This window comes from Pyrus communis, chromosome 1 (assembly GCF_963583255.1).
Source record: "Pyrus communis chromosome 1, drPyrComm1.1, whole genome shotgun sequence".
NCBI lineage: Eukaryota > Viridiplantae > Streptophyta > Magnoliopsida > Rosales > Rosaceae > Pyrus > Pyrus communis.
This window is the reverse complement of record NC_084803.1, coordinates 25902531-25927210: the sequence shown is the minus strand read 5'-3', so window position 1 is coordinate 25927210 and position 24680 is coordinate 25902531. Positions and strand designations below refer to the sequence as shown.

The window sequence follows — 24680 nt, the reverse complement described above, 5'->3', positions numbered from 1 at the left end:
CAATAGCTAGTTTGTAGTCCACGTGCTATAATATGAGTCAGTCATTCAAGATTGATATGTCATAGATCTAAGGTATAAATTTAATAAATAGGTATGCGTCTTATACCACAAGTGGACTATCGCAAACCGAATAATACACATCAAAGAAAGAAACGTCCCTCGGGCAATATAAATAGGTAACACACATCAAAAGCCAAAATCACACGCTGATTAAACATATCATTATCCTTTGTTAATCACTTTCTTCATCACTTTCCTGTATGTCTAAGTGATTCATATTCCTTTCCAGTGGCGGAAGCCCATCGTCGGAATCACAAGAGTCGTCATCTTCACCGAGAGAGGACAGGTCTGCTCCTCCTGTAACAGCAGAAAACAGACGTGCTGAGATTATCATACTTTTCCCTACAAAGATGCTCTTTGGAGAGATATCACCTCCGTTCAATTGAAATGCAAAACACCTTGCTAAGGCCACTTAAGCAAATTGGCACCCTCAATTGTTGCCCAGATAAACCGAGTGAACGTGTATAGTCTTAGTACTATGTTGGTTACAAAACCTGGTAACGAATTTAAGCAATATTTACAACACCAGACCAGACAATCTCATCCAGTGCGAAGGAAAGGGTCAAATGTTGGTTGATAGGTCAGGTCTCTGTGAATAAGTGCCCAACAAAAGGTAGGGGGCACCCTTCATCAACCACCAACCCAATACTGTATTAAGATGAACAGGCTGACGAGCAGCATACAACCACAAATAAAAGTAAAATAGAAGACCCTACAAAAATGAAAAGGATTCAAATGAAATGCTCCTGAAATCTTATGGGACATGAGTCGAAACAACAGATCAAACCTGATGTCTTGTAAAAAGAATTTACTTTCTGTTTATAAAAGTAAAAAGTACCTTTTACTTCTCTAGGAGACTTTGGAACCTGACTGGTTTGTGAAAGCCAATCATTTTGGACTGAAATTATTTCAGCACTATTTTCACATTTGGAGTATGCCTTCAGAAGTTCCCTGCATTGATACCATGATAATAAAGTGGTCATTACTTGAACGTTAAGCGGTTGGATACAGTTGAATTTCAGCCACTAATCTCATTAGAAAACACTAGTCAATCTGGGATTGTATGGAACTTTCGTTTTTAACCTGACGTCAGTCATAAATTACATTGTTTCCTAGAATTACAATATCTAAATCCTCTGAAACTGTGAGGCCAGAGACCGAGGAACAAAATCCTGAAGAGAGTAACAACCTAGATCAATCTGGAAGTTCAAAAACTAAAAAGATATTGACTTAGCTAAGATCATTTTTCTTTACTCATACATGACCAAATTATACTAAAGGCATGTCATAAAAAGTTAGACATCATTTCGTTAATTGGTTGTACATTTTCTTCGTCAGCTACATGTTTGAATTGACACAGCTCTAATTTCTTACCTGGACGATGATTTCTGATGAACATATATGCAAAACTAAATACAAAACCCAATAAAAGATAATCACATACCTATTGAGGGACAGGAAAGCATGACCCCATTTGAACTTTCCGAGCAACAAATTTGCAGTTTCTTCTTCCCCACTGTAAAATCGTATAAAAGAAACATTTAAGAAAAAAAATCAACTGCATGTCTGGCAGATGACATATCAAACTGTTGAGCCAAATAGACGCCAAATCCTAAGTTGGCCCATTTTCAGGGAATAAATTGGCTGAAAAATAGTTCAGAGCTTAAATTGACAATCACGTGATAATTAAGTTATTCTATGGAAAACCCTAAAAGTCATAAAACTTTAATAAGTTTTATTTTAAGAAAGTGAAAGAAGTAAACATAAGAGATTGAACTGGTGTAATTAAGGACCAAAAAGGTATCAGCTTCAGCAAGGTAATGAAAAGAGATTCTAGTACCATATGAACAAAGCCGCAGATAATGCCTCCACACAAGATAGTTGACAGGGTCGACCATAATTTACTGGATTTGCTGCTACAAGCCAAGGCACTGCAAATTATATGATTTGTAAATGTTAGTGAACTGGTAAGAAGAAAACTGTCAAACACAGAAATTCAACTTCATGCATGTGAGAATACTAGTAGCTTATTTACAATCAATTTTGTGATCCATTAATAACACCATATAACATGATTATAACAAGCAGAAGAATCAATTACATTATAAAAATGATAAACAAGGTTGCTATCAATCTAGACTAGTAGCGAACAGATAATTATCACATTAGGTAGACGAACTTTAATTAAACATGGTTGCTCAGCCTGGAAGCAATGCATATCAGCTCTGTGAGCTAACTTTCTGTGTCTCTGTTTAGAAAGGCTATTCTAGTGTTGCTAACGGTATGCGACTGGTAAGAAAAACGTCACGGTAACAGGTTGCATTGCAATACAAATATAACATCTACAAGGAATGACCACATGGAAATTATTTTATCCTGAGAACGAGTCTACAATGAGAGAGCTCCGTGTCACACTCACTTACACAATACTGATGGCATTTTTAAAAAAGGCACATAGCACACATATCAGGCTCTAATCTTGAAGCTAACCAGTTGTGTTTTAGAATTACATAGCAAAAAGCCAGACAAATAATGAAAATAACTAAACACTTTAGTTAGAAACTGATAAATTCTTTTGGAATTTCTTCAATCACTCTCCCAGTTAGTAACAGTATTTTCAGTTTCATAGTTTGCTAGGGCAGTCTATTTGCATTTTCTTCATGTATTTATTTATTTTTGTTACTCCAAAGGAATTTTTAATTTCATTTTCTATACTTACAGACACAGAGAATCAGTGTGGGCGAGAGACTTCAGAGGCTAACACACACTTCAAAGGATACAGTTTCCACCTTTATTCTTAGATTTATGACCACGGTTTTATTTGTTAATGGTAAAATCTTGTATGGTATAATGAATCACCATGTGTAATCTTAGACTCTTTTCATTTTTTGTTAATATAAGAGTACACATGAAGACTAAGCTCCCACCGAGTTATGCATTTGAAACTCTGTCTTTGCCATATCAAATTTGTATTCTCATATTTAATGTTTTCATAGTGCATATCATATTTTTAATAGACATGTTGGACACTCCTGGTTGTCTGTAGCCCCACATCATACTATAAATAACCTACTCCAAGCTAGCTAATTGATTGAAGAACCAAAGCTCATACAGAGGCGAGGAGCAGTGCAACGCAGCTTCACAAATGGTACATCATCCAAGCGTGCCCAAGAGCAATCCACAACAGCCAATCCTTTTCGCTGGATTAAACTATAATCTTCTCTTGAGACACAAAGCGTCCCAACTGGACTGCAGAAATGGAAAACAACACTAGTAAAAGAATGCATATATGCACCTTAATGAACCAAGAAGCAGTAATTGTCATTTCAAATGCATAAACTGTTTAGTGAAAGGAACAGCAGAATTCATATGAGTTTCTATGATGAACCATGAAGTAATGAATGTCATTTTAAAAGTATAAACTGTTCAATGGAAGGAACAAAGGTGCTACTATAAATTTCCATTAGAATATAAATTTCAATTAGAACTATAACAGGAGACTCTCCTAAAGCTCAGCTTAACCCAATATCTCTCCTAAAGAAACGGGGCAAAAATTCTTCAAAAACTGAAACACTCATTCTTTAGAGCTCAGATATTATTTAGGGTGGAAATGTAGATGAAGCGAAATTGATAATTTGAGGGTAATGCAGAAGGCTATAATGATTCAACCTCTCCCATTACACCATCAGAAAGATCAAGTGATGCTCACTTGATTTTTGGAATATAATTTATTTAAAATTTTCTGTATAATATTCCAGTGCAGCAAGATACTGATATAAAACTAACACAATACAACATGACATTATTAAAAAAATGTAATTAACATATGGGTATAGTTAGGTAAAACGAAGAAAGTTGAGGTTCCACCATAAAACCAATTGGCAATATGGGAGTAGCCCACACATGCAAGGTCCCGTATTTCTCCGATCTGAGATTCACTCTCAATACAAGATAATTTCTTAAAGTACCTCAAAACAATGCCTCCAAAACCATTATTGACACGCAATTCCTGCAAGAAACAGTATGAATATTAACACTAAGCAAAACCATATAATAAATCTTAAATTCCATATCCAGGTTTTACAGTTTAAGGAAAATGCATTTGGTACCATGTCACAATTTTGTTTGTCCCAACAAGTTCTCACATTTAAATATTATGTACTTAATTGTGTCATAGTTGTAACCCAGTACACTCCAAAACATTATAGATCAGTGGCAGAGCCACCAAGGGACCAGAATGGTCTCCAGCCCATCCTGCCTTTTATTCTTCTTGCTACTATAACAGATGGTGTTGCTGCATATCAGTCTAATACTCTTAAAATTCAGGTGTGTTCTCAATCCAAACTCTTTTTCATTCCAGGCCAGCCTCCTTTTTCTCTCCGTCCCTCTTTTGGCGGTGCAGTGTTCACTTTCCCTCCTTATTCTATCAACTTTTCTTTGGCTTTAACTCATATTTTAGAAAATTTCTTGCTTGCTCCTTACCTCATATTCAGGTTTATGGCTTTGTGCAATGTTTTTAGTTCTCTCTATTGAATTTAGGACCTTTCAATTTTTATGCAAATTATTCCGTTCTCTCATGTTTTATGTTCAAATTACCATATATATGAGAGGCCCTCCCACTCATTAAATCCTAGCTCCGGCACTTTTATAGATAGTTTAATAGACCAAGAGTTAAAGGCAATCTTCATATATTTGGTCGTGAATAGGCTCAAGTGCTCATAGTGCGAACTAGGAAAACTTAATCAGGACAAAGTCAAGAAAAAGATCGATAAACTTCAACACTACGCAGGAAAAATTCTTGTAATGTCATAGAACAACATATATAAGATAGAGCTTCTACAAAAGAGTTATTGTTTTTCACTTAAAAGATGTAAATTCGACCTAATTCTCATTTCAATACTTCCCTTTTACAATTGAAAAAAAAAAAAAAAAAAGTTGTACACATAATATCTAACAAAGATTTCAATACACTAACCCTATAGCCAATTGATCAAATCATACAAACGATGACAATTTACCATCCACATTAAAGACGAAAACTTTATAGAGATGACCACAAGCCAATTCTTTTAACAGATGGAAAAAAAACCTAGGTAACATACAAATTTTAAAAGCGAACGAGTGATTCAAAAAAAAAAAAATAAGCAGGCACTTACTTTCAAAAAGCCAAATCTTGAAAGCTTGCGTCCCGTGCATCTTTTTGCATCACATTGGCCAAAATCCTGAATCAACAAAACAGCACCAATTGATTTGAGGTTCACAGAATGGACTGAAATTAAGGATAACATTTGAAAAGTTCATTTTAGCTGAACAGAGTAAGGCCACAGGATTCGGATGTTATCTCAAACAAATTAGTCGAAATCAAATGCAGTAGATTTGTACACCCTCTAAATATGAACAGAAGTCATTGCAATTGAACTATAATCGAAAATAACAATCTAAGACGAATATTATATGTAAAAACAGAGACAGAAAAGCACACCAATTTGAAGAGAAAAGAGAAGTTTAAGGGAAAAACAAAGCTTGTAGTAAAAGAAAAAGCAAAGAAATGCATACCCACATTGCAAGCTGGATTTTGGGACCTGTTGCTGTTGGCTCCTCTTCAGTAGCTGCAGTACCAACCAAAAAGAAAAAAATAAAAATAAAAATAAAAAACCCAATGAAACCACAGCAGGAATTATATCAAACACCTTGTGTGCAAGAATGGAAACAAAATTGGAGACCTTGATCAGACGGTAGGGATTCATCAGACTGTGGAAGATGGTGATGGGTCCGGCTAGATTGCCCACGGTCACGGTGAGGCGGCTTATGGTTCTTGAACCGCTTGTTGTTACCCATTTCCTTTGCTTTCTTTTGCTTTTGCTGCGGAATCTGCGCAAGCGTTCTTAGCTCTCCTCAGACAGGGTTTTAGGGTGGCTCGTCTGGTTTTGCTTGCTGGGCCTTTGTTTTTCGTTTGTTGCGAATTCAATTAGAATTTTGATAAATTTTAACAGATTTTTATATTATTTAGCGAAGAAATTTTCATTGCATTCGGTACACGGGTTATGGGTTATAATATAAAGCACTGGAATACTGGAATAAACAAATTTTACTTGCATTATCCTACCTAGAATCGGCCGTGTTTTGAACACACATAAAAAAAAAAAAAATTTCAATTTGATAGGAGTGTATTAATGTGACTTTGGTATCTTATTTCTCTATATTTACTTGGTTCATTTTTATTTGTTATATTGTTTTACGTTATTTTCGTTTTATTATAGGTTTAGTTACTAAAGTTGACAATTAGGGGTTAATTGGAGCAAAATGGAGCGGTTTTAGAGTTGGTTTGGATAGCATGCATGGAAAGAACAAGGGTTGGACGTTTTTGGAGTTTGAATGGTTCGAAGCTTGTGCAAAAATCTAGAGGAATTGAAGTTGAGGATTGGAAGATAAGGAAATGCACAAGGAAGAGGAGTCTTGGTTGGAGTGAAACACAATAAAAAAGATTGGCAACTGATGTGCATTTCATCTTATCATATCTCTAGCTGAATTAAAGAGTCCTAATCACTTTGAATCACTCTCCAACTGAATACTTAGAGTCCTATTATAATCCATAACTCTCTTACAAACATATAGCTGAATTAAAGAGTCCCAAAATTCTCTTACAAACATATAGATACTTACATCCAGACTTTTAAGGAGACAATTCCTTCATCCACACACAACCACTCTCTGTCTGCCATTCCTACCATTCATCATCTGCATCCATTCGAGCCGTTTCTACTATTGAAGATACATGAGTTCTTAGTTTCTATCTTTATTTAGTTTCGATGATTATTGTAAGTTGTTTTCAATTATCACAAACATGTGTAACTACTTTCTGTTTAGCTAGAGGTGAATTCGAAATCATGAACATATTATTTATATGAATTGGTTGCATCCAGCCAGTTATTGTTTCATAAAATGTGAATGTGATTTTATTATCAATGTTTATTGATAACTTATTATTGTATGTCTATTAAGAGGGCCGCTTAGTTTGCATGTAGGAATTGATGCTAGAATACAAGGTAATTTCACATAATCGTCATGAACTTGTATTCGCAAATAATAAATCACTAGTCATGATTGAGTTAAGTAAATTCTTTGGAGGAGTATCATGTGTCATAGATACAAATGTTTGTCAATACTTATGATTTTCATAAAGCTTCATGATATTTGATGTAACAACCCGTCTCGATTTTATCAGAACGAATGGGGTATTTTCGTTCTTTTAAAATTGGTTTTTGGGTCTTAATTGGTGAGCCCAAGAGGCCCACCCCTTGATTTGTGTCCCCCGGTCTCTCTCTCTCTCTTCTCTCTCAGTTCTCTCTTCTCCCTCCTTTTCCCTTATCTCTCCCTCTCGACTCTCTGTAACTCTCTCCTTCCCTTTTCCCCGAACTCACACACACACACACACCCAGTCACCCCACACCCAAGGAGACTTCGATGACGACACCACCACACCATTGTACCACGCTTTCTCTTTCTCTCTCTCTCTCATTCTCTCTCTGCACAGTGGTACCCCCACTGTTTGGAGTTCGACTCTGGCAAGATTTCTCGTCCCTCGACCTTGGTAAGCTTCGGAACTCTCTCTAGTCTTTCTCTTAGATCGATCAAACCCTAGTTAGGACTCATTTTAGGTGCTTTGGTGAAGGTTTGTAGTGAGAAACAACTCGGAGGTGTTTTCCCAGTTTTACCGACGAGTCCGATGGCTTTTGAGCCAATTTCTGGCCAAATCATGGCAAGTTGCCCGGCGTGCAAGGTATCAATCTCTTCGTTTCGCTGAGTACTACAACTTTCCTTTGAATCTAACCCAATTTTCCGGTGACCTCCGAGACTATCAAGGCGTTTTTCGACTATCGTGCGAGGTACCATTCTCTTCGTCTCGTCGAGAACTATGATTTTCGTTTTTGAATCACTCGATTTCGTTGAGTGTTGACAAAGTTATGAATGTTTAAAGTTTGTCCAATTTTCCGGCCAAAATCCATCTTTCTTCTTCTTGAGGTCAGGCGACCCACCAAACTTAGGCCCTTTGGGTCGTAACCAACGTCCGGGCTTGGCCCGCTAAAACCTCAAACCCAAATCCTTTTAAGTCTAGGCCTTGGGCCGGATTACCAAGCCCAAACCAATTATTTGATCTTTATTTATTTATTTGTTTATTTTCCTTTTAAAACCCAAAGGCCCTTGGGCCATTCGAATAGGGCCTTCGGCCCTGAACTTAAAGCCCTTTTGGGCAGCCCTGAAACCTTTGGGCTTTGGAACCCAAAGCCCCTTTTAAGTCCTAACCCATTAACCTAACCTTTAACCCTAGCCCAAGTCTTTACAAAACCCTTTAACATTTCAAACCCTAAACCCTAATTGGCCCATACCCTTTATGGGGAATATTCCATTAGGGAATATTTTGTCAGGGAATATTCTTTATCTTGACTTTTCGAAATTTACCTAGGACCTTTCTTAAGGTAATTCGACAATCTGAATCCGTTTTTTACGTCCGTTTTCCCAAATTCAATTCTTATAATAGAGTTTTATTAATTAGACCCTTTATGTGCTTAGGGGTGATTATTTGTGGCGATTCCGTCTTCACTAGTTTAATTGGCTCTTCAGCGGTCTGTGAGTGGACCCCTTTCTAAAATGCATGTTTTAATAGTAGAAATGCATACATGGAAAATCATGATTTAACAATTATGTTCTATGAAACGCTTTGAGATGACATGCTTACTGAGGCTAGATTGAATTACTACTATTTTTCCTATAACCCGTGTTCTTTATAGAATATTTGATGGATGACGATATACTATTTAAAACATGTTTAGAACACATTTTCATAGTATAGATGATGGATGACTTTATACTATGAAGTTGCTTTTCAAATATATGTATGTTCAATAGTTTTGTACTTACCTAGTGGTCCCTATTCCGCTACGGGGCGAGGGATAGATTCCGTCCCGAGCGACGATTACGGTGTTGGCATAGGGCCTGAAGGGTTTTTCCTCTAGCAATTAGCCCAGGGATGGGGAGCTGGCATGGGGCTTGAAGATGATTTTCCTCTGGCAATTGGCACAGAGACGAGGAGCTGGCATGGGGCCTAGAGGGATATTGGACATTCACTAGTGATTACGATATATATGAGTTATGATTTAAGACATTGCACCGCATGCTAGGTTTCGGAAAACCTATTTTTATCATGATATATGTGTTTTCATAAAATCTGGGGGTTAGTATGTTGATAATTGTTTTATTATATATATATATATATATATATATATATATATATATATCAACTTGGTCAACTCATGTTTGTTTTGCGTCCCCTTCAGGACTTAGAATCAAGGCATACAATCCCAGTGTCAAAGCACTTCCGCATCGGCATCTTCGAGTCCTCTATGTAGGACCCATTCTTTTATTCATTCAATTTTATATTATTTCTTTTAGTATTCTAGTTAGTTGTATGCTCTGAACACGTTCTTTAAATGCATATTCATTATATTTAAATTTATAAGTCTTATTTATTTCTTTTGCTCAACATTTGCATTCAATAAATGACTTTCGTCACTCTCGGGTGTTGGCTAGCACGTACCTATCCTGGTATTCGGGGAATATTGGGATTGAGGCGTGTCATTTGATATGAATATTTATCACGTATCGTAGTTAGATGTCATGAGAGGAATAATTTGACGAGCAAAGCTTCATTTTCATTGAACTTAGGAAAATTTGAGGGTTAATTAGTGTGTCACTATTAACTTGGGACATTGTCATAACGATTTATAGAAAGAATAACTAGAAATTGATTTGTATGCACATGTTTCATGTGGAGAGAAGAATCCTTTAATTAACTTTTCACCTATTTGTCACTCACAACTTAATTTGCTTGTTGCTGTTAGTATGTTTACTTCTCAAGCTTCTCCTCCAAACTCATTTGGACTACTTCTATCTATGTGATGTTATTTCGTGTTATTTCTTAATCTCCAATTAATCTTGCCCACATAATCAATCCAAACTAACTACCAAAGGAAGATGAAAAGACTATTTAGCATTCTACCACATAAAAAAAAATGATGGGCAATAATGAAATTTTACAAAACCAAATTTTGTTGTTTTTTATCGAAATCTCACCTACAAGTGATTTTAGCATATATTTAATATTAAAAAATAAAAAATAAAATACCTCTCTTTTTATTCTCACTCTCACGTTCTCTCCCTCTCTCATTCCCTTTTTTAAAAATAAAAATAAAATATATTCATAGACACAACATGTGTAGGCATATGTTAGTAACAATTTAATCAAATGTATCAACCGAAAGGTCTTATCGTGAAAGGATTGTCTTTTAGGACTACAACCAACAAGGGCTAGATTTAAAACTGAAAAACCAGCCGCCCTAATCATGACCAACCAGGAAGTTTTACAACTTACAATTGCACTAATGCTAGGAAGACTAAATTTAGAAATAAAATTTGCAAACTAAATGAAGTCTCGCCAATAAGTAATAAACCAATCATCAACTTTCATGTCTTTTAGTTTCCAAAATTTTGTCAACAAACTTAGCTTCCCTAGCATGCAATATGAACTCAAAAAATTGGTTCACCAAGAAAAACATACATCAGAAAATTGCAAAGTTGCAACATTAGCAGCGTTAAAGAAACGCAAAAGTTGAATTTAACCTATTTAAAAGGGTATAAAGTAACAGCAATGTAGAGGTTTTAACCATTCAATCATGCGAGAAGTCTCACATCAATTTCCTGATAAGCAAAAATAAGTTCTGATCAATCTTAAACTTAGTACAACTCGAAGGATCTCCTTTCAGCATCATCTGAAGCCCACCAAATGAAGCGTATACCTCCCTGAAGCCAATCACATAAACCCAGTCAAAATGCATGTTAGGAAGATGACCGCAAGGCCGTTAAACGATCAAAACAAATTCATCTCTTTTTAGTCTCACAATTTGTAAGAGGACAGCAATATACCAGAGATCAAATGGATCTCGACCTAAATGTGATTTTTAAAACAAGAGCCCTACTTGCATATATCATAAGCAATCCCTAAATGATATCCAAAAAAATGAACCCCCACTAAACCAGACACACGTCAGTAACGTTCACTCTGCGTAAGTGAGAGTGTCTGTGCGTGTATGTTGAGTCATGAGCTCAACTTGCAAACAAGAAACTTCAACGGTTGCAAGAAAAGATAGTTTGAACAATATGTCACGTACACTTTGACCTCAGTCTTTGAACCTTCATCTGAAGCCTTGGGGTTTCCTTTTGAAGATTCTGAACTTGCTGTTGACATTTTGTACAGCAATCCATGCATAATATATTCAAATTTGTCAGCAAGAGATTTCTGCTCAACCTGCCAAAAGGTAGCAGTATTCAGGAATACGCTCAAATCTGGTAATTTTAACACAATATACAAAATGGAACAGGATATTGTTCTTACTCGTCTTCTCTACTGACAGAGATCATGGGAAAGTAAGAGAATCAGACATGAACATGTCAATGGAATGTTTTACTATAAACCGTCAACTTTGTATACTACAAGCCATTTGAAATTTTACTGGCACTAGTCTATTCTGCCCTTTGGTTCCCTTACTGAAACATGTGAAGACACATGCACATGTGCCCAGTTTTCAATCTACCAACCCGCGAGATTACATCAGAGTTCAAATTTGGGATGTCAAAACATTAGTACGAGGAGAGGAAAAATCCTACCAATTCTCAAAGTTATAATATATTTCCACTTCAAAAGGAACATCATGCAAAGTAGAGTACCTGTCCACGTTTTCCAGTAACAGGTGCTCCGCTCCACTCAAGTGTGCGAGACAGCACCATCAAGAACTTCTCCTTTACATGCATAGGATATATTTCCGTATTCACATCCAGGAGCAGCAACACATCATGCTTCTCACTCTGTGCTACAATCCGGGAAACTAAAGAAACACATATCAAAATTAAGCAGAGCACCAAAGAGCATTAGAATATTTTTCAGACAAGTCGAAAGCTTTATAGATCATGCCATTGCCAAGCCAAACTAACAGTGTGAAAAGGTGTTTTCCAACGATGTGGGGCAATTAATTACGTGAGGGCAATGTCCAAACCCCAAAGGATTGACCATTAAAAAGAGCGGAGAAGAAATTTCGACATATTTACAAATAGCAAAATTCATTCTAGTAAATCAATTAACAAATAGAACTGAATTCTCATTTTTTATGTTGCTTTGAATATAGATCTCAGTTCAGTTCATTGAAGTATAAACACAATAGAAATCAATTCTACGACGCGTAAAACGAAATACAACGTCCACACACACATTTAACGACCATAATTATGCTAAAAGAGGATTCGATGGAAATAAATTTCAGAAGCAGATAAATGCATCTGGTGAAGATTGGAAAAACTGAATGAAATTGTCTGGCACTGGCAAGTGGCAATGACGAGAGAGAGAGAGAGAGAGAGAGAGAGAGAGAGAGAGAGAGAGAAGCAAACCTTTGTCAAATTTTTTGCCATCTGGGTCCACTTTCTCAATGCTAAATATATCATCAAACAGGAAATCAACCATTCTTACCCAAGTTTGTCAAAGTTAGACCTATCATGAAATAAAATGAAATTAAAGCCTCATAAAACAGTAAAAAGAATGATACTTGAAGTTGAAGCTACCTAAAAAATGCACAAAAGTGGTTCTGGGTTTCTCCTAAAACTCAAATCCCAGTTGCAGAAACACAAAAGCATCTAAATTCAAGCAACTCCAAACCACAAGCAACAACTAACAAAATTCCATATGGAATGGAAGAAAATTACCCAAAAACACAGACCCTTTTCTGAAACTATTCAAGTGAGAGAGACAGAGAAAGAACCCACAAAATTAAATGCAGAGAGAGAGAGAGAGAGAGAGAGAGAGAGGTAGTTAGGTTAGGGTTACCGAGCTCAGAGATGGAGAGGACGAGCGAGCTGGGAGTGAGAAGCCGCTGAGGAAGAATTAGGCGTTGGGCGGGTGAGAGAGAGGAGAGCGCGAGATGTACTTAGGGCTTCTTCCTTATCTATTTACGTACCCGGCCCAGACCAAAACGATTCGTTTTGCCGCTTTATTAGTTTGCTACTCGGCTCCTTCACCTCCACCACCACCACCAGCCCCACTAGAACGAACCCCCTTTCTCTCGGGACCGTCGTCCGCTGACTCCTCGCGCGCTCCGACCTTTCATCAAACATCTTCACTTCAGCGCCCTCTCTCTCTCTCTCTCTCTCTCTCTCTCCCCCCAGAAGTCCATGTTGCGAAGGTCAATTCTGCAGATTGCATCTCGTCGTGGACTTAGAAGAAGGATTCCGAGGCCGATTACAAGGGAATTATCTGCCTCAGCCTCCAAAACTTCTTCCCACCACCCTGGCGGTGCACCCAATCCGCCGCTGCCGGGAAAAGGCGGTTCCAGTGCCAAAATTTTCCTCGGAAGCGCTGCTGTTGGTGCTGGGTTTGTGGCAGCTTACAAAACCGGGTATCTAGACCCAATTTTCGGTGCGAAAGAGAAGAGTGATTCAGTTAAGGATGCCGCCATTGGTTTCGAGGATCACAAACATGTAGGAGAAGAAAAACATGATGAAGAAAGAGCTGGCATTGCTGAGGAGAAGGTGGAAACGCAGTCGGATGTTCCCAATGTTGAGGGTTTGAGTGGAATTAATGGCGAAAACCCGCAGTCTCAGGTGGCTGATGGAAATAAACCGGAGAGTGACATCACAAGTGAGAAAGGTTTGCCTGAGTATTCCCAAAATGCGAATCTTGGGTCATCATCTGAAGGAAATGTAGACGTGAAGAGTGTAGAGGAAGAAACAAGTGTGGAGAAAAATGAGGTGATACAAACACCGCGAGTGGTTTCCCAGACCAATGCAGATCAGCAAGAAAATGAGGTGAAGACACCGCCACCACAACACGATATCACAGAAGACAAGGCAGAGGTAGTTCTCATTTGGGTTCCTTTTAATAATTTTAAGTACTTGTGGATAGTGAAAGCTAATAGTTTAGGCTGCAATTATCAATGCAACATGATATATCACAAGAGTTATGAGTAAAAACAATTGTCAATTGGACATTAACATTGAAGAGAGCTTATTTGAATGGGCTTTAAATGAAGTTGCTTTTGGCGAAACTTTGTTTTTACAGGTTGCATTTGTTGGGTTTTTTCTAGCCCATGATAAGTTGTCCTAAGTCTATAAGGAATTATAGTCTTAGAGGATTAAATTGTTTTCCCAATTGGAGTTGTTTTCCCAATTGGAGTTAGTTTCTCAATTAAAGAAGGATTCATAACTAGATTCCAATTAGGATTAGTAATCCTTATTGAAGAAGACCTTTATTATGTCTATATAAAGGAGCTATTGTACTAGTTTTGAGGAGGGAGCAAAACAATAAATTGTATACCACTCTAGGGATTAGAGTGAGAGAATATTGTAAAGTGTGTGTGAGAGAAAAGAAAAGAGATAGTGTATTTCTTGTTCTTGTTCTTTTAGGTTTTCGTCAAGTCCTAGTTCTAGAGATTTGGCAAGATTATTGGTTGTACTCATTATTGATATAGTGAAAGATTGTTGTTGCTGTCCCGTGGACGTAAGCACATACTGCCGAACCACGTAAATTCTTGGTGTTATTTATCTTGGTTATTTGTTTTCGATTTCCGGAGTTTGTTCTTGTTTTTCCCATTCTTAAAACGTGATATTCTCAACAAGTGGTATCAGAGCCTGGTTTGGCTGATATCCGTTTAGAATGGAGGGTGCAATTATGATGAAACTCACTCGTTCCAACTGGGTTACGTGGAAATCAAGAATGGAGGACATGCTTTATTGTAAAGATCTCCATGAGCCAATTGAAGGTATTAATAGCAAGCCAGAAAATATGTCTGCTGCCAATTGGACCAAGATGAATCGTAAAACTATTGGTACGATTAGACAATGGGTGGATGAGAGCATCTATCACCATGTGTCTAAAGAAACTGATGCGCAAGCTCTTTGGAAGAAGTTAGAATCCCTCTTCGAGAAGAAGACCGCTGCCAAGAAAGCATTCCTTATCAAAGAGCTTGTCAACATGAAGTATGCGGAAGATGTTAGTGTAACCGAGCACTTGAACAACTTTCAGAACATGATCAATCAGGTAGCCACTATAGGTTTGAATATTGAAGAAGAGCTGCTAGCACTTTTATTGCTAGGATCCTTGCCAGATAGTTGGGAAACTTTCATCGTAACTATAAGCAATTCGGCTTCTAATGGCGTATTGTCTATGGATGCTGTTAAGGATAGCATGTTTAATGAAGAAACAAGGAGAAAAGCTTCAGGTGCAGGCGCTGGAGCTGGACAACTCTTTGTCATAGAGAAAAGAGGCAAAAATTCTGGTGAGACAAGATTCAATGGCAACTGCCACTATTGTGGGAAAAAGGGTCACATGAAGAAGCATTGTCGTAAATGGAAAAAGGAACAAAAGGATGAGAACAATACTGCAGGTGTTGTGACTTACGATGAAGAGCTTCTTTAATGCAGATGATTGATGGTTTTCTGGCAAAGAAGTCTATAATTGCCTTTGCCAATGACGATGGGTATTGCGATCAGGGGGAGCCTGGTTAAGAGAAGTCTAATCAAGAGGATCTTGGTTAATGAGTAGTTCGATCAAGGGGAGCTTGATTATGGGTAGTTCGATCAGGGGGAGTCTGGTCATGAAAAGTTCGATCAATGGGAGTTTGGTCAAGAGGAGCAATCCTATTTCGGTATACCTTCCTCATGGTCTGGAGGGGGAGATTGTTGGGTTTTTTCTAGCCCATGATAAGTTTTCCTAAGTCTATAAGGAATTATAGTCTTAGAGGATTAAATTGTTTTCCCAATTGGAGTTAGTTTCTCAATTAAAGAAGGATTCATAACTAGATTCCAATTAGGATTAGTAATCCTTATTGAAGAAGACCTTTATTATGTCTATATAAAGGAGCTATTGTACTAGTTTTGAGGAGGGAGCAAAACAATAAATTGTATACCACTCTAGGGATTAGAGTGAGAGAATATTGTAAAGTGTGTGTGAGAGAAAAGAAAAGAGATAGTGTATTTCTTGTTCTTGTTCTTTTAGGTTTTCGTCAAGTCCTAGTTCTAGAGATTTGGCAAGATTATTGGTTGTACTCATTATTGATATAGTGAAAGATTGTTGTTGCTGTCCCGTGGACGTAAGCACATACTGCCGAACCACGTAAATTCTTGGTGTTATTTATCTTGGTTATTTGTTTTCGATTTCCGGAGTTTGTTCTTGTTTTTCCCATTCTTAAAACGTGATATTCTCAACAGCATTAGGTATTGGTGAAAAGCCATCTCAGGTTCTCTCCTCAAGGCATATCATCTGAAGGATGAGGCCAACGAAAGCATCAAATTAACTAATAGGCAGGATGGTAATGAATACGATTGCTTTCCTAATGAAAAAGAGGTAATTATAAGCAATTTGTGTTCATCGTTTGATGCATATTGATGTTGCAATATTAAAAGGGAATGTCCAATTGTACTCTCTGAATTCTGGTTCTCTAAATTAATAGGTGCTCGATGTAATCAAAGGGCTAAATGATGCTTACATATCCAAAGATGGAAAGTTAGTTCTTGACTTCTTACAAGCCATTCATACCGCAGAGAAAAGTCAAGCGGAGTTAGATGCTTGTGTTTTTTTTCAGAAGAAAAGAGAAAGTTAAAGGTTTCTACTATTACTTACCAGAATTTATGGTTCGCTTTTCCTTATAAGATTGACTAGATTGTCGTGGGGAGCTCCGTATTTTTCATAAATTTACAAGAATTTATGGCTCACTTTCGTTTATAAGATGGACTAGAGTATTGCGGGGAGTTCTGTACTATTCATAAATGTGACTCCCTAGCTCACCACAGGAGAAGTGTGAAAAGGAACAAAAGGATGCTGGGGCCAGGGAACTGATGCTTGCAGAAGAGGCAGCAATGCTAGACAAGGTTCAAGAGCTCTCTCATATATCTTATTTGTTTTATTTTCAATAGACTATCTTCTTGTTGCTTGCTCATTTGGAGCCTTGACTGGGAGGATACCTTGTATAAACTGTGTCTGCATGAGTTGTTAATTATTGACGGACATTTTGCATCACATTTTTTATTCCCTCATGGGTATTTTGCACCCGCTTGGGAATAAGTCTTTGGTGTATTATTAAGAATTTTGAACTACGAAGTATTAGTATTTCAATACAGACTCAAAAAGTTTGGAGTACTACAATAATTCCATGCAAGACGAAATGACCATGCATGTTGACCTGTTTTACTAGTCATTCCATTGTTTCACTAGCACAAAGGAGTCTTTTGTCTTCTTGTGAAGAGTCTAGTCTGTTATTTATTGTACTTATCTCATATGCAAGGAAAAGATGCATATTTTCGGCCTAGAAAATGATCATTTCTTTGCATGAAACCTGTAGGAGGACACATATCCTGTTGGAATACTAGTAGTGTAAAGCATGAGGAGTGGAGATAGGTAACCTGCATAGCACATGCATGTGCACAGAGTCGCATGTATTCTTGGCCACCCCCAGACCTAGTAATCCTGATTATTCAGGACCTACAAATAACTTTTGTTTAATTCAATATAGCTACTGTTCGTACGTTTTATTTTTTATTTTTTTTTATATAGGGCAATTTATAGTTTTTTCTTATTTTTTTTTGGTGCTTTTGAGGAATTAAAGAGAGAAAGGGAAAAAGCAGCTGCTGCACTCAAGTCACTTCAAGAAAAGCTTGAAGAGACATATAAGACAGAACTTGAGCACAAGATGCACAATTGCTTTGGTGCTGTCATTTTTTTATTTTATTATATCTTTTTGTCTTTATGGTGCATCAGCATATTATGACTGGTAGATTGAAATTGATTTTTTGAAGTAAATGCAGGAAAGTGATGCAGAGATGAAGTTTAAAAAGGTTGAGGAATTAGCAAAAGCAGGATTGGCAGCAGCAATTGCAAGAGAGAAGACATCCCAAATTGAGAAAATGGCCGAAGCAAATCTTCATGTAAGATTACTACTCAAGTCACCGTAGGATAGATCAAAACACCTAAATGTGGATTTATGGTCCTAATTTTGTGTTTATTTGTATTTGAACTGTCTGAAAAGGACAAAGTTTTAATGAAGATTGTAACTCTGATTTTTTTTTTTGAGAGAATTTGAATCCAGAAATTTTTTTTGTTGCCTAAACAATTGCTTGTAAAGTACTGCTCAGAAAATGAACTCAGTTCATCCATGTCAGTGCTTACTTGAAGTTTGTATTTTAGGAAAGGAACAAAAACAATTAGGGGGAAGTGTAATAGATGCCGGCACACAATTTTTTTTTTACAGAAGATCCCTTTTTCCTTCGTCAAAAAAATGAAATGCAACTCCAATTTTGCTGGCCACAAATTTGTTGGTGTAAAATGCTCTAGCTATTTATGCATATGCATCAAATTTTTGGTCCCTTTTTTTCTATATCATAAGCTTATCTTGAGGGCTGAAAATTCATAAAAGAATTAGTAAATGAAATCAGACCTAATGGTCCCCATATGATCCTTTCAGAGGATTAAGGCATGCAGGTTTCAATTTTTTACAACTTTGAGTTCGTAACTGATGCATCTAGCTTAAATAGATTCATAGTGCGAATGTGTGTATGAATGCCTCTAATTAGTGATTGACGACTTCGTGCACTACAAAATCTGATGTTTAGGTTCTTTTTGTAGATAAATGCCTTGTGTGTGGCATTCTATGCAAGATCTGAAGAAGCTCGTCAGACTCACTCTGCTCACAAGTTTGCTTTGGTAATTATTATATTATTTTTCCTCCTTCCTTTTTATTTATTTAGAAGAGAACATATTTTATTCATACCGTAATCAGGGATTCTTCAAGCCCTTAAGTTTTATCTATCAATGATATGTGTTGTGATTGTGGGTATTGCGGGGAGCACTCGCACTAGATGATGCACCTTCAAGGGATTACCAATCGAGAGAGAAATAGAGGCTCAGCAAACTTATCTTGAAGGTATTGATAAAGATTCAATTTTGGATGTTGTCCTATCATCTCTTCCTGAAGAAACTCGAAGAAATGGCACAGATACCTTATTGCAATTGAATCAGAAGGTTAGTAGGTATTTTCTTACTTTTCCACGTATTTCCTAGAGGAGATCATTACCCTTATGATCAACTGTCAAATCTTGTCACCCTTCCGTAACCGTTTTCTTTTAAAGACTGACCATACCTGTTTATACAGTTGATGGAAGGAATTATTTTCTTCCTGGAAAGTTTGATTGCACAGCAATGACCTGCTATTAATTCATTGCATGTCTAAGTTTTTTTGACATAAAGATTGTTAAAATTATGCTCAAGTGTTGCCTCATAAGTCATACATCGTTTTAGAGCAACAGGCTACAGATGCATAACATCTTAAGTTACTAACCCACGAAAGATGACTGGTCAGACTTTCAGGTTGAATTGCTTTATAAATATGCATTCAAAACTGTTGATGAGATATTATCTACTAAATTCTTTGTTTATTAGCAAGGATTTTGAGGAAATTCCCCCGTCTGCCATTTTTAAGACATGACTTTTGGACTTATCTAGGCTGATATTGTTAAAGTTTTGTTGTAGACTAGGATCTTTTTAATCTATTGCCTATAAACTGTTTTATAAAGTTGACCAAAATGCATCACTTCTTATACCCTGAATGTTTGACGAAGTCATGCCTTGTTTCTAATATATTTTTTGGTTGTGAACATATGTAAGACTAAAATTTACTATGCTTTATTGAGGATGCATCGACTAAACTTTTCAAATAATTCTTAAATGTTTGTTTAGTCACCTGAGTTCCATTTTTTTTTAAGATTGTAAATTCGTCTTGGCTCTTTCCTTAGTAAATGCATAAAGGTACAGGTTCTGTATGAGCAATATCGTGACTTAGTGAAAATCTTTATGAAAAATGGATGAGATATTAATTGAAGTTGCTGATACATGAGTTCTCGGCATTTTTAGTATGGCCTATGAAGTTCTATGAACTGAAAATAGTTGAGTGCTTCAAGTTCTGATTAGTGAATTCTGGAAATCATAGTATGGATGGGTTACACCTAGTGCTGTATTTGTTAAACTTAACTCTTGGTGCAGTTTGATGCCTTGAAAGGTTCAGTATGGCACCTCAGCTTAATTCCTCTTGGTGGTGGCAGCATTTTGGCGCATTCCTTGGCACATATTGCATCCTGGTTGAAGGTAAGTAGATATGAGGTCTGGGTTTCCGTTCTAAATCCACTAGGAGTTTAGTATAAATCAACTTATTGGAGTGCTTGTTGTACTTGTCCTTGGGATTTTGTGTAGGTGAAGGAAGATGACCACTCTGGGGACGGAATTTAATCCATCATCAACAAAGTGGAGTACTACCTTGCTGAAGGAAAGATAGCCGAAGCAGCAGAGGCATTTGAAGAAGGAGTGAAAGGCACCCAAGCAACGGAAGTAGTGGGTGAATGGGTGAAGCGTGCTTAGGAATAGGGCTATCACAGACCAAGCTCTTAACACTTCTCCAATCTTATGCTACTTCTATCAGCGTTATGCAAAGTCCATTTCTTCACTACACATACAGAGCCTACCATATTAAACTGGAGGGGCTAGCGCTTTGAGAGATACGTAAAATGTTTTTTGATCGAGTGTTGTAGCTCTCGATAATTGTCTAAACAAACGAATCATCCAGTTGGATGTGTTACGTGCAGAAAGAGTGAAAATGTGAGTTCTTTTCATGCAGGCTCACTGCCATGGGAAGCATCCGGATCATCCATTTGAGTGGCATTTTGTTTCAGTTGCTACAAAGTTTTGCATATAATGGAATGATATCAGTGCTTCAGGACACTATTCAAACAGAAGCGACCAAGTTTTTGAGCAGCCATGCTATTCGTTATTTATTTGTATGTACTGAATTTGTTACCATTTGGTATAAACTAAGCGGCTGTTTGATAATATTTTTGTTTTCAAATTTTTGTTTTTGTTTTTTTTCAAACTAAAAATTCTTGGTAATTATTTTTAGTTTTTAGTTTTCATTTTTTTAAAAAAAAAACTTAATAGTAGTTACCATACGAGTTTTTAATTAAAAAAAAAAATTGAGAAACTAAAAGCGAAATTATTATCAAATGGCTCTTACAAACAATGGTCATCAAACGAGTTCTAAATTTCTGCATGCATAGCAAAGTACTTTGTTTCTTGGGCGATTCATTATTAAGCGCTTCATGCTTACATAATTTATAAACATGACACTTGACATCCTAATTTGTATAAATTAAAAACTAAAAACTCATTTTTATTTCGTCCATTGTAATGTTAAGCATATCTCCTCTTCTTTAGTGTAGATAATATTGTTTGTTAAAAAAAAAAAAAATGCTCATTTTTACTTCTCGAGAAGTTTGAACTATTCTATGTCAATTATATATTTTTTTTCTGATTTTTATTTTAAAACAAAAATGATAAATTAAAAAGATGCATGTGGATGAAATTATATAGCAATTAAGTTATTTGTAAATAACTAAATATGACACTGTTCCTAAGTTAGCTGCAGCCTGACACATGACATGAAGAAGGAAACATCCACGTCAGACAATTGATTCGTGTGACAGCGAAGATGATGTAGTGTGGTTGTATTACAATTAAATTACTAAATTTATTAATTAAAATTAATTGTTAGTATGATTATCAATCCTAATCGTAATTAGTTGAGAAATCAAACTCACATGATGTCTTTTAAACATTAAAAATAAAAAGAACAACACACAGAGATTTACTACTCAACTAATTGCTGCTTTGGTTTTGATTTTGATTTTTTTTTATCATACGATATATTTGTTAAATTAGATGTTAGATTAGAAAGTCAACAAAATTTGAAGACATGTTGTGGTGCAAGAATAACACTTCTCTCTACCACTCTGGTAGAACATCACTTGCAATTTTGATTTTTTTTTTCTTGGGAAATGATTTTTCACACTTGAAGAGAAATCATGTTTTTTAAATTATGTTTCAAGATGTTAGAGGTTCTTAGTGGATGAGTGAGATTCAAGAGCTTAGAGTTTCTTGGTTCAAAGCTAGGTTTTTTTGTATTGGTAAGATTAAGAGCGATGATGGCACGCCACTTAGTACTACTGTTTAGTGGTATTCATTTTTACTTGTAAATGAGAGGTCTTATGTTCGATTCTCGCCAAAGGTGAATTTGAGCCACTTTATTGCTCGCTCGCTGTGAGGCTTAGCCACCCTTCCCTCTCAGTGTATATTATTGTTTGTTAATAAATATATATATATATATATATATATATATATTTGATGGCTCGTCAAGGTAGAGATGGCGAATTGTGACTAGAGGGACAAGAGCCCCCCCCCCCCGGGGCAATTAAATAGAGACAAAATAACAGTAAACCTAAACTATTTAATTCAATTGAATGTACAAGATTTATTAGGAAATGTTTATCACTCATCTTTAAACATAAGTCATGACACATATATTGCAGCTTGGATTTATATCATTGTGGTAATTTTGGCAGTTGCTGAGTCTCAATCAACTTTCACTTTGGAAATTAAAACTTCCAATTATTTGGTTTGCGAAAGAAAACACCAAGCTTTCACTTTGGAATCACACAAAGTGCTGCTGCTGTCTCCTTCCTTGATAACTAACCAATGAGTTTTTAAGTCCTAACTTTTCAGATGGTGGCGGATGCCGAAACAATAAAATCAAGCCTGTCAAAAAGCATAGTAAGTGGGATATTTGGAGGGTAAGTTGTAGGTAAAACTGGAAATTTAGGGTTGGTTTAGGATTGTTATGGTTTTTTTTTTTTTTTTTTTTTTCTAAAATATTATTTTTGCTATGCTTTAAGAATAATTTGTTGTAAAATAAAGCAGATGAGCGTTTGGTTAATTGAATTTAAAAGTGCCGTGAGTATAAAAAGTAGTATAAAAGCGTTTGATAAATTGTAATGTAAAAGTGATATAATTGTATACAATAACAAAATGGACATAGTAGTAGGAGTGGGGGCAACGATAACAGTGGCAAGGATAGTGGTGGTGGTTGCAGTGATGGTGGAGATAACAGCAAAGGTGGAGGTATGGTGATGGTGCTAATAGTGGGATTTGGTGGTTGGGGTGTAGAGTAACAATGCGGCGATGGTAGAGCCGGTGGTGGCGATTCTGGTTGTGGTGGTATCAGTGGCGTAATGGTAACGATGGTGGTGACAATGGTGGTAGTGAAAGTTGTGGTTGTGGTGACAATAGTGGAAGTTGTGGTTATGGTGATGGTGATGACAACAATGGTGGTAGTAATGGCGGTGATGGGGTAAGGGTTAGCGTTTGTAGTGATAGGTAATAACAGTCACTTTATTCTATAAGGAATAAAATGTGTATAGAAGACTAAATAATGTAATGTCATTTCATAAAAAGTTAATGAAGGTACTACATCAATTGAAAGTATTTGCTAACGGCTCAACTGTAATTTCATAAAAATTTACTAAAGTTGATATCTAGAGGTCATTATTTTTAAAATAAACAGAATATTTTACTTTTACCAAACATTTTTTTACTGCTTAACTTTAAAGTGAAACAATTTTTTTGTGAAAAAAAAACAATACTAAACGGAGAGCTAGACTTCTTAATATGAATTTCTCTTTTGGTAAATAAGCTTTTACTGTAAAAGAATTTAGAATACCAATTTATTAAAAATCAATTTGTGAGGCATGTGCTACATAGGAAGGACTTTAGAAAATAGGAAATGTTGAATGATAAGTAGTTATAGTTGGATGATTCCTTATTAGGTGTATATTACTTGTCTAATGCCACTGGTCATTGCCTTTTATTGATAAAAAAAAATAAGTTGCCAAAATAATTCCACCCACCTAAGAAAAAGAAAGAGAGAGAGAGAGAGAGTAAGAGATCAAGACAGAGATGTGATGATCGAATCTCTTCATCTTCCATGTGCCTTGGCTCGGCTTTCAACTATTCAACCGATATTTTACTTTTGTGTTAGCACCAAAATATTATGTGTTTTGGCAAATTGCAGATTTTTTTTTTCAAAATAAAAAATTATCGAAATCGGCAAAATGCGTTTTGTAAAACAACTTTTTTGTAAAAACATTTATCTCCTCATGAGAGCCTTTCTCTCCGTTTCATGAGTGTCTTTCTCATTGTGTGTGAGATTTCAAATTTCATCCAGTAGTTTAGCCATTGATCCTCACCTCGGCAAGGGTTGGTGGCAGTCCCTTTTCTTTCTCGCTTTCCTTTTATCCATCTTGACTTGCCTACTTTTCCCCATGTTCTTAGGTAGACAACATGGGAATAGCAGGTGGACAAAGATGGAAGAAGAGGAAAGCAGGCGGACAAAGACGGATACTAGAATATCCGTGTTGTGAAATAAATTCTAATATATGTGTAATCGTGTAAGTCATTAGCATATGATATTTAGGATACTAGAATATCTTTATCTCTTTATTTACTTAGAAAGCAAGAAATTTTACCCATTTTACTATAAATAAAGGCACAAATGATAGGAAATACACTTCATAAAAAATCAACCCTTTCTTCTCTCTCTTTGCCGCACCCTTTCTCTCCCTTCAGCAAAATAGGCCATAACACGTTATCAAGC

The 24680-nt window shown here is 36.3% G+C and overlaps 2 protein-coding genes, 1 long non-coding RNA gene and 1 pseudogene across 3 annotated transcripts; 2 read left to right on the top strand and 2 right to left on the bottom strand.

The window, feature by feature from the left end:
- Positions 1-33: 33 nt before the first annotated feature.
- LOC137741439 (uncharacterized) lies at positions 34-6162 on the bottom strand. The gene is made up of 9 exons (XM_068481155.1): positions 5784-6162; positions 5617-5669; positions 5217-5282; positions 4029-4069; positions 3173-3309; positions 1901-1991; positions 1505-1576; positions 899-1011; positions 34-357 (listed from the first exon to the last, which is right to left on the bottom strand). Exons 1-9 carry the CDS (start codon positions 5896-5898, stop codon positions 233-235), a joined length of 813 nt encoding a protein of 270 aa, XP_068337256.1. The 5' UTR covers positions 5899-6162; the 3' UTR covers positions 34-232.
- Positions 6163-10716: 4554 nt separating this feature from the next.
- LOC137714956 (DNA-directed RNA polymerases II and V subunit 8A-like) lies at positions 10717-13130 on the bottom strand. The gene is made up of 5 exons (XM_068454142.1): positions 12989-13130; positions 12556-12655; positions 11842-11999; positions 11286-11422; positions 10717-10917 (listed from the first exon to the last, which is right to left on the bottom strand). Exons 2-5 carry the CDS (start codon positions 12626-12628, stop codon positions 10803-10805), a joined length of 483 nt encoding a protein of 160 aa, XP_068310243.1. The 5' UTR covers positions 12629-12655; positions 12989-13130; the 3' UTR covers positions 10717-10802.
- Positions 13131-16370: 3240 nt separating this feature from the next.
- Positions 16371-17946, top strand: LOC137714965 (uncharacterized). The gene is made up of 4 exons (XR_011065495.1): positions 16371-16501; positions 16608-16759; positions 16948-17025; positions 17760-17946. It is a non-coding gene; the product is annotated as an uncharacterized lncRNA (long non-coding RNA).
- An 833-nt stretch (positions 17947-18779) lies between these two features.
- Positions 18780-21012, top strand: LOC137725284 (MICOS complex subunit MIC60, mitochondrial-like; annotated as a pseudogene).
- Positions 21013-24680: the final 3668 nt, after the last annotated feature.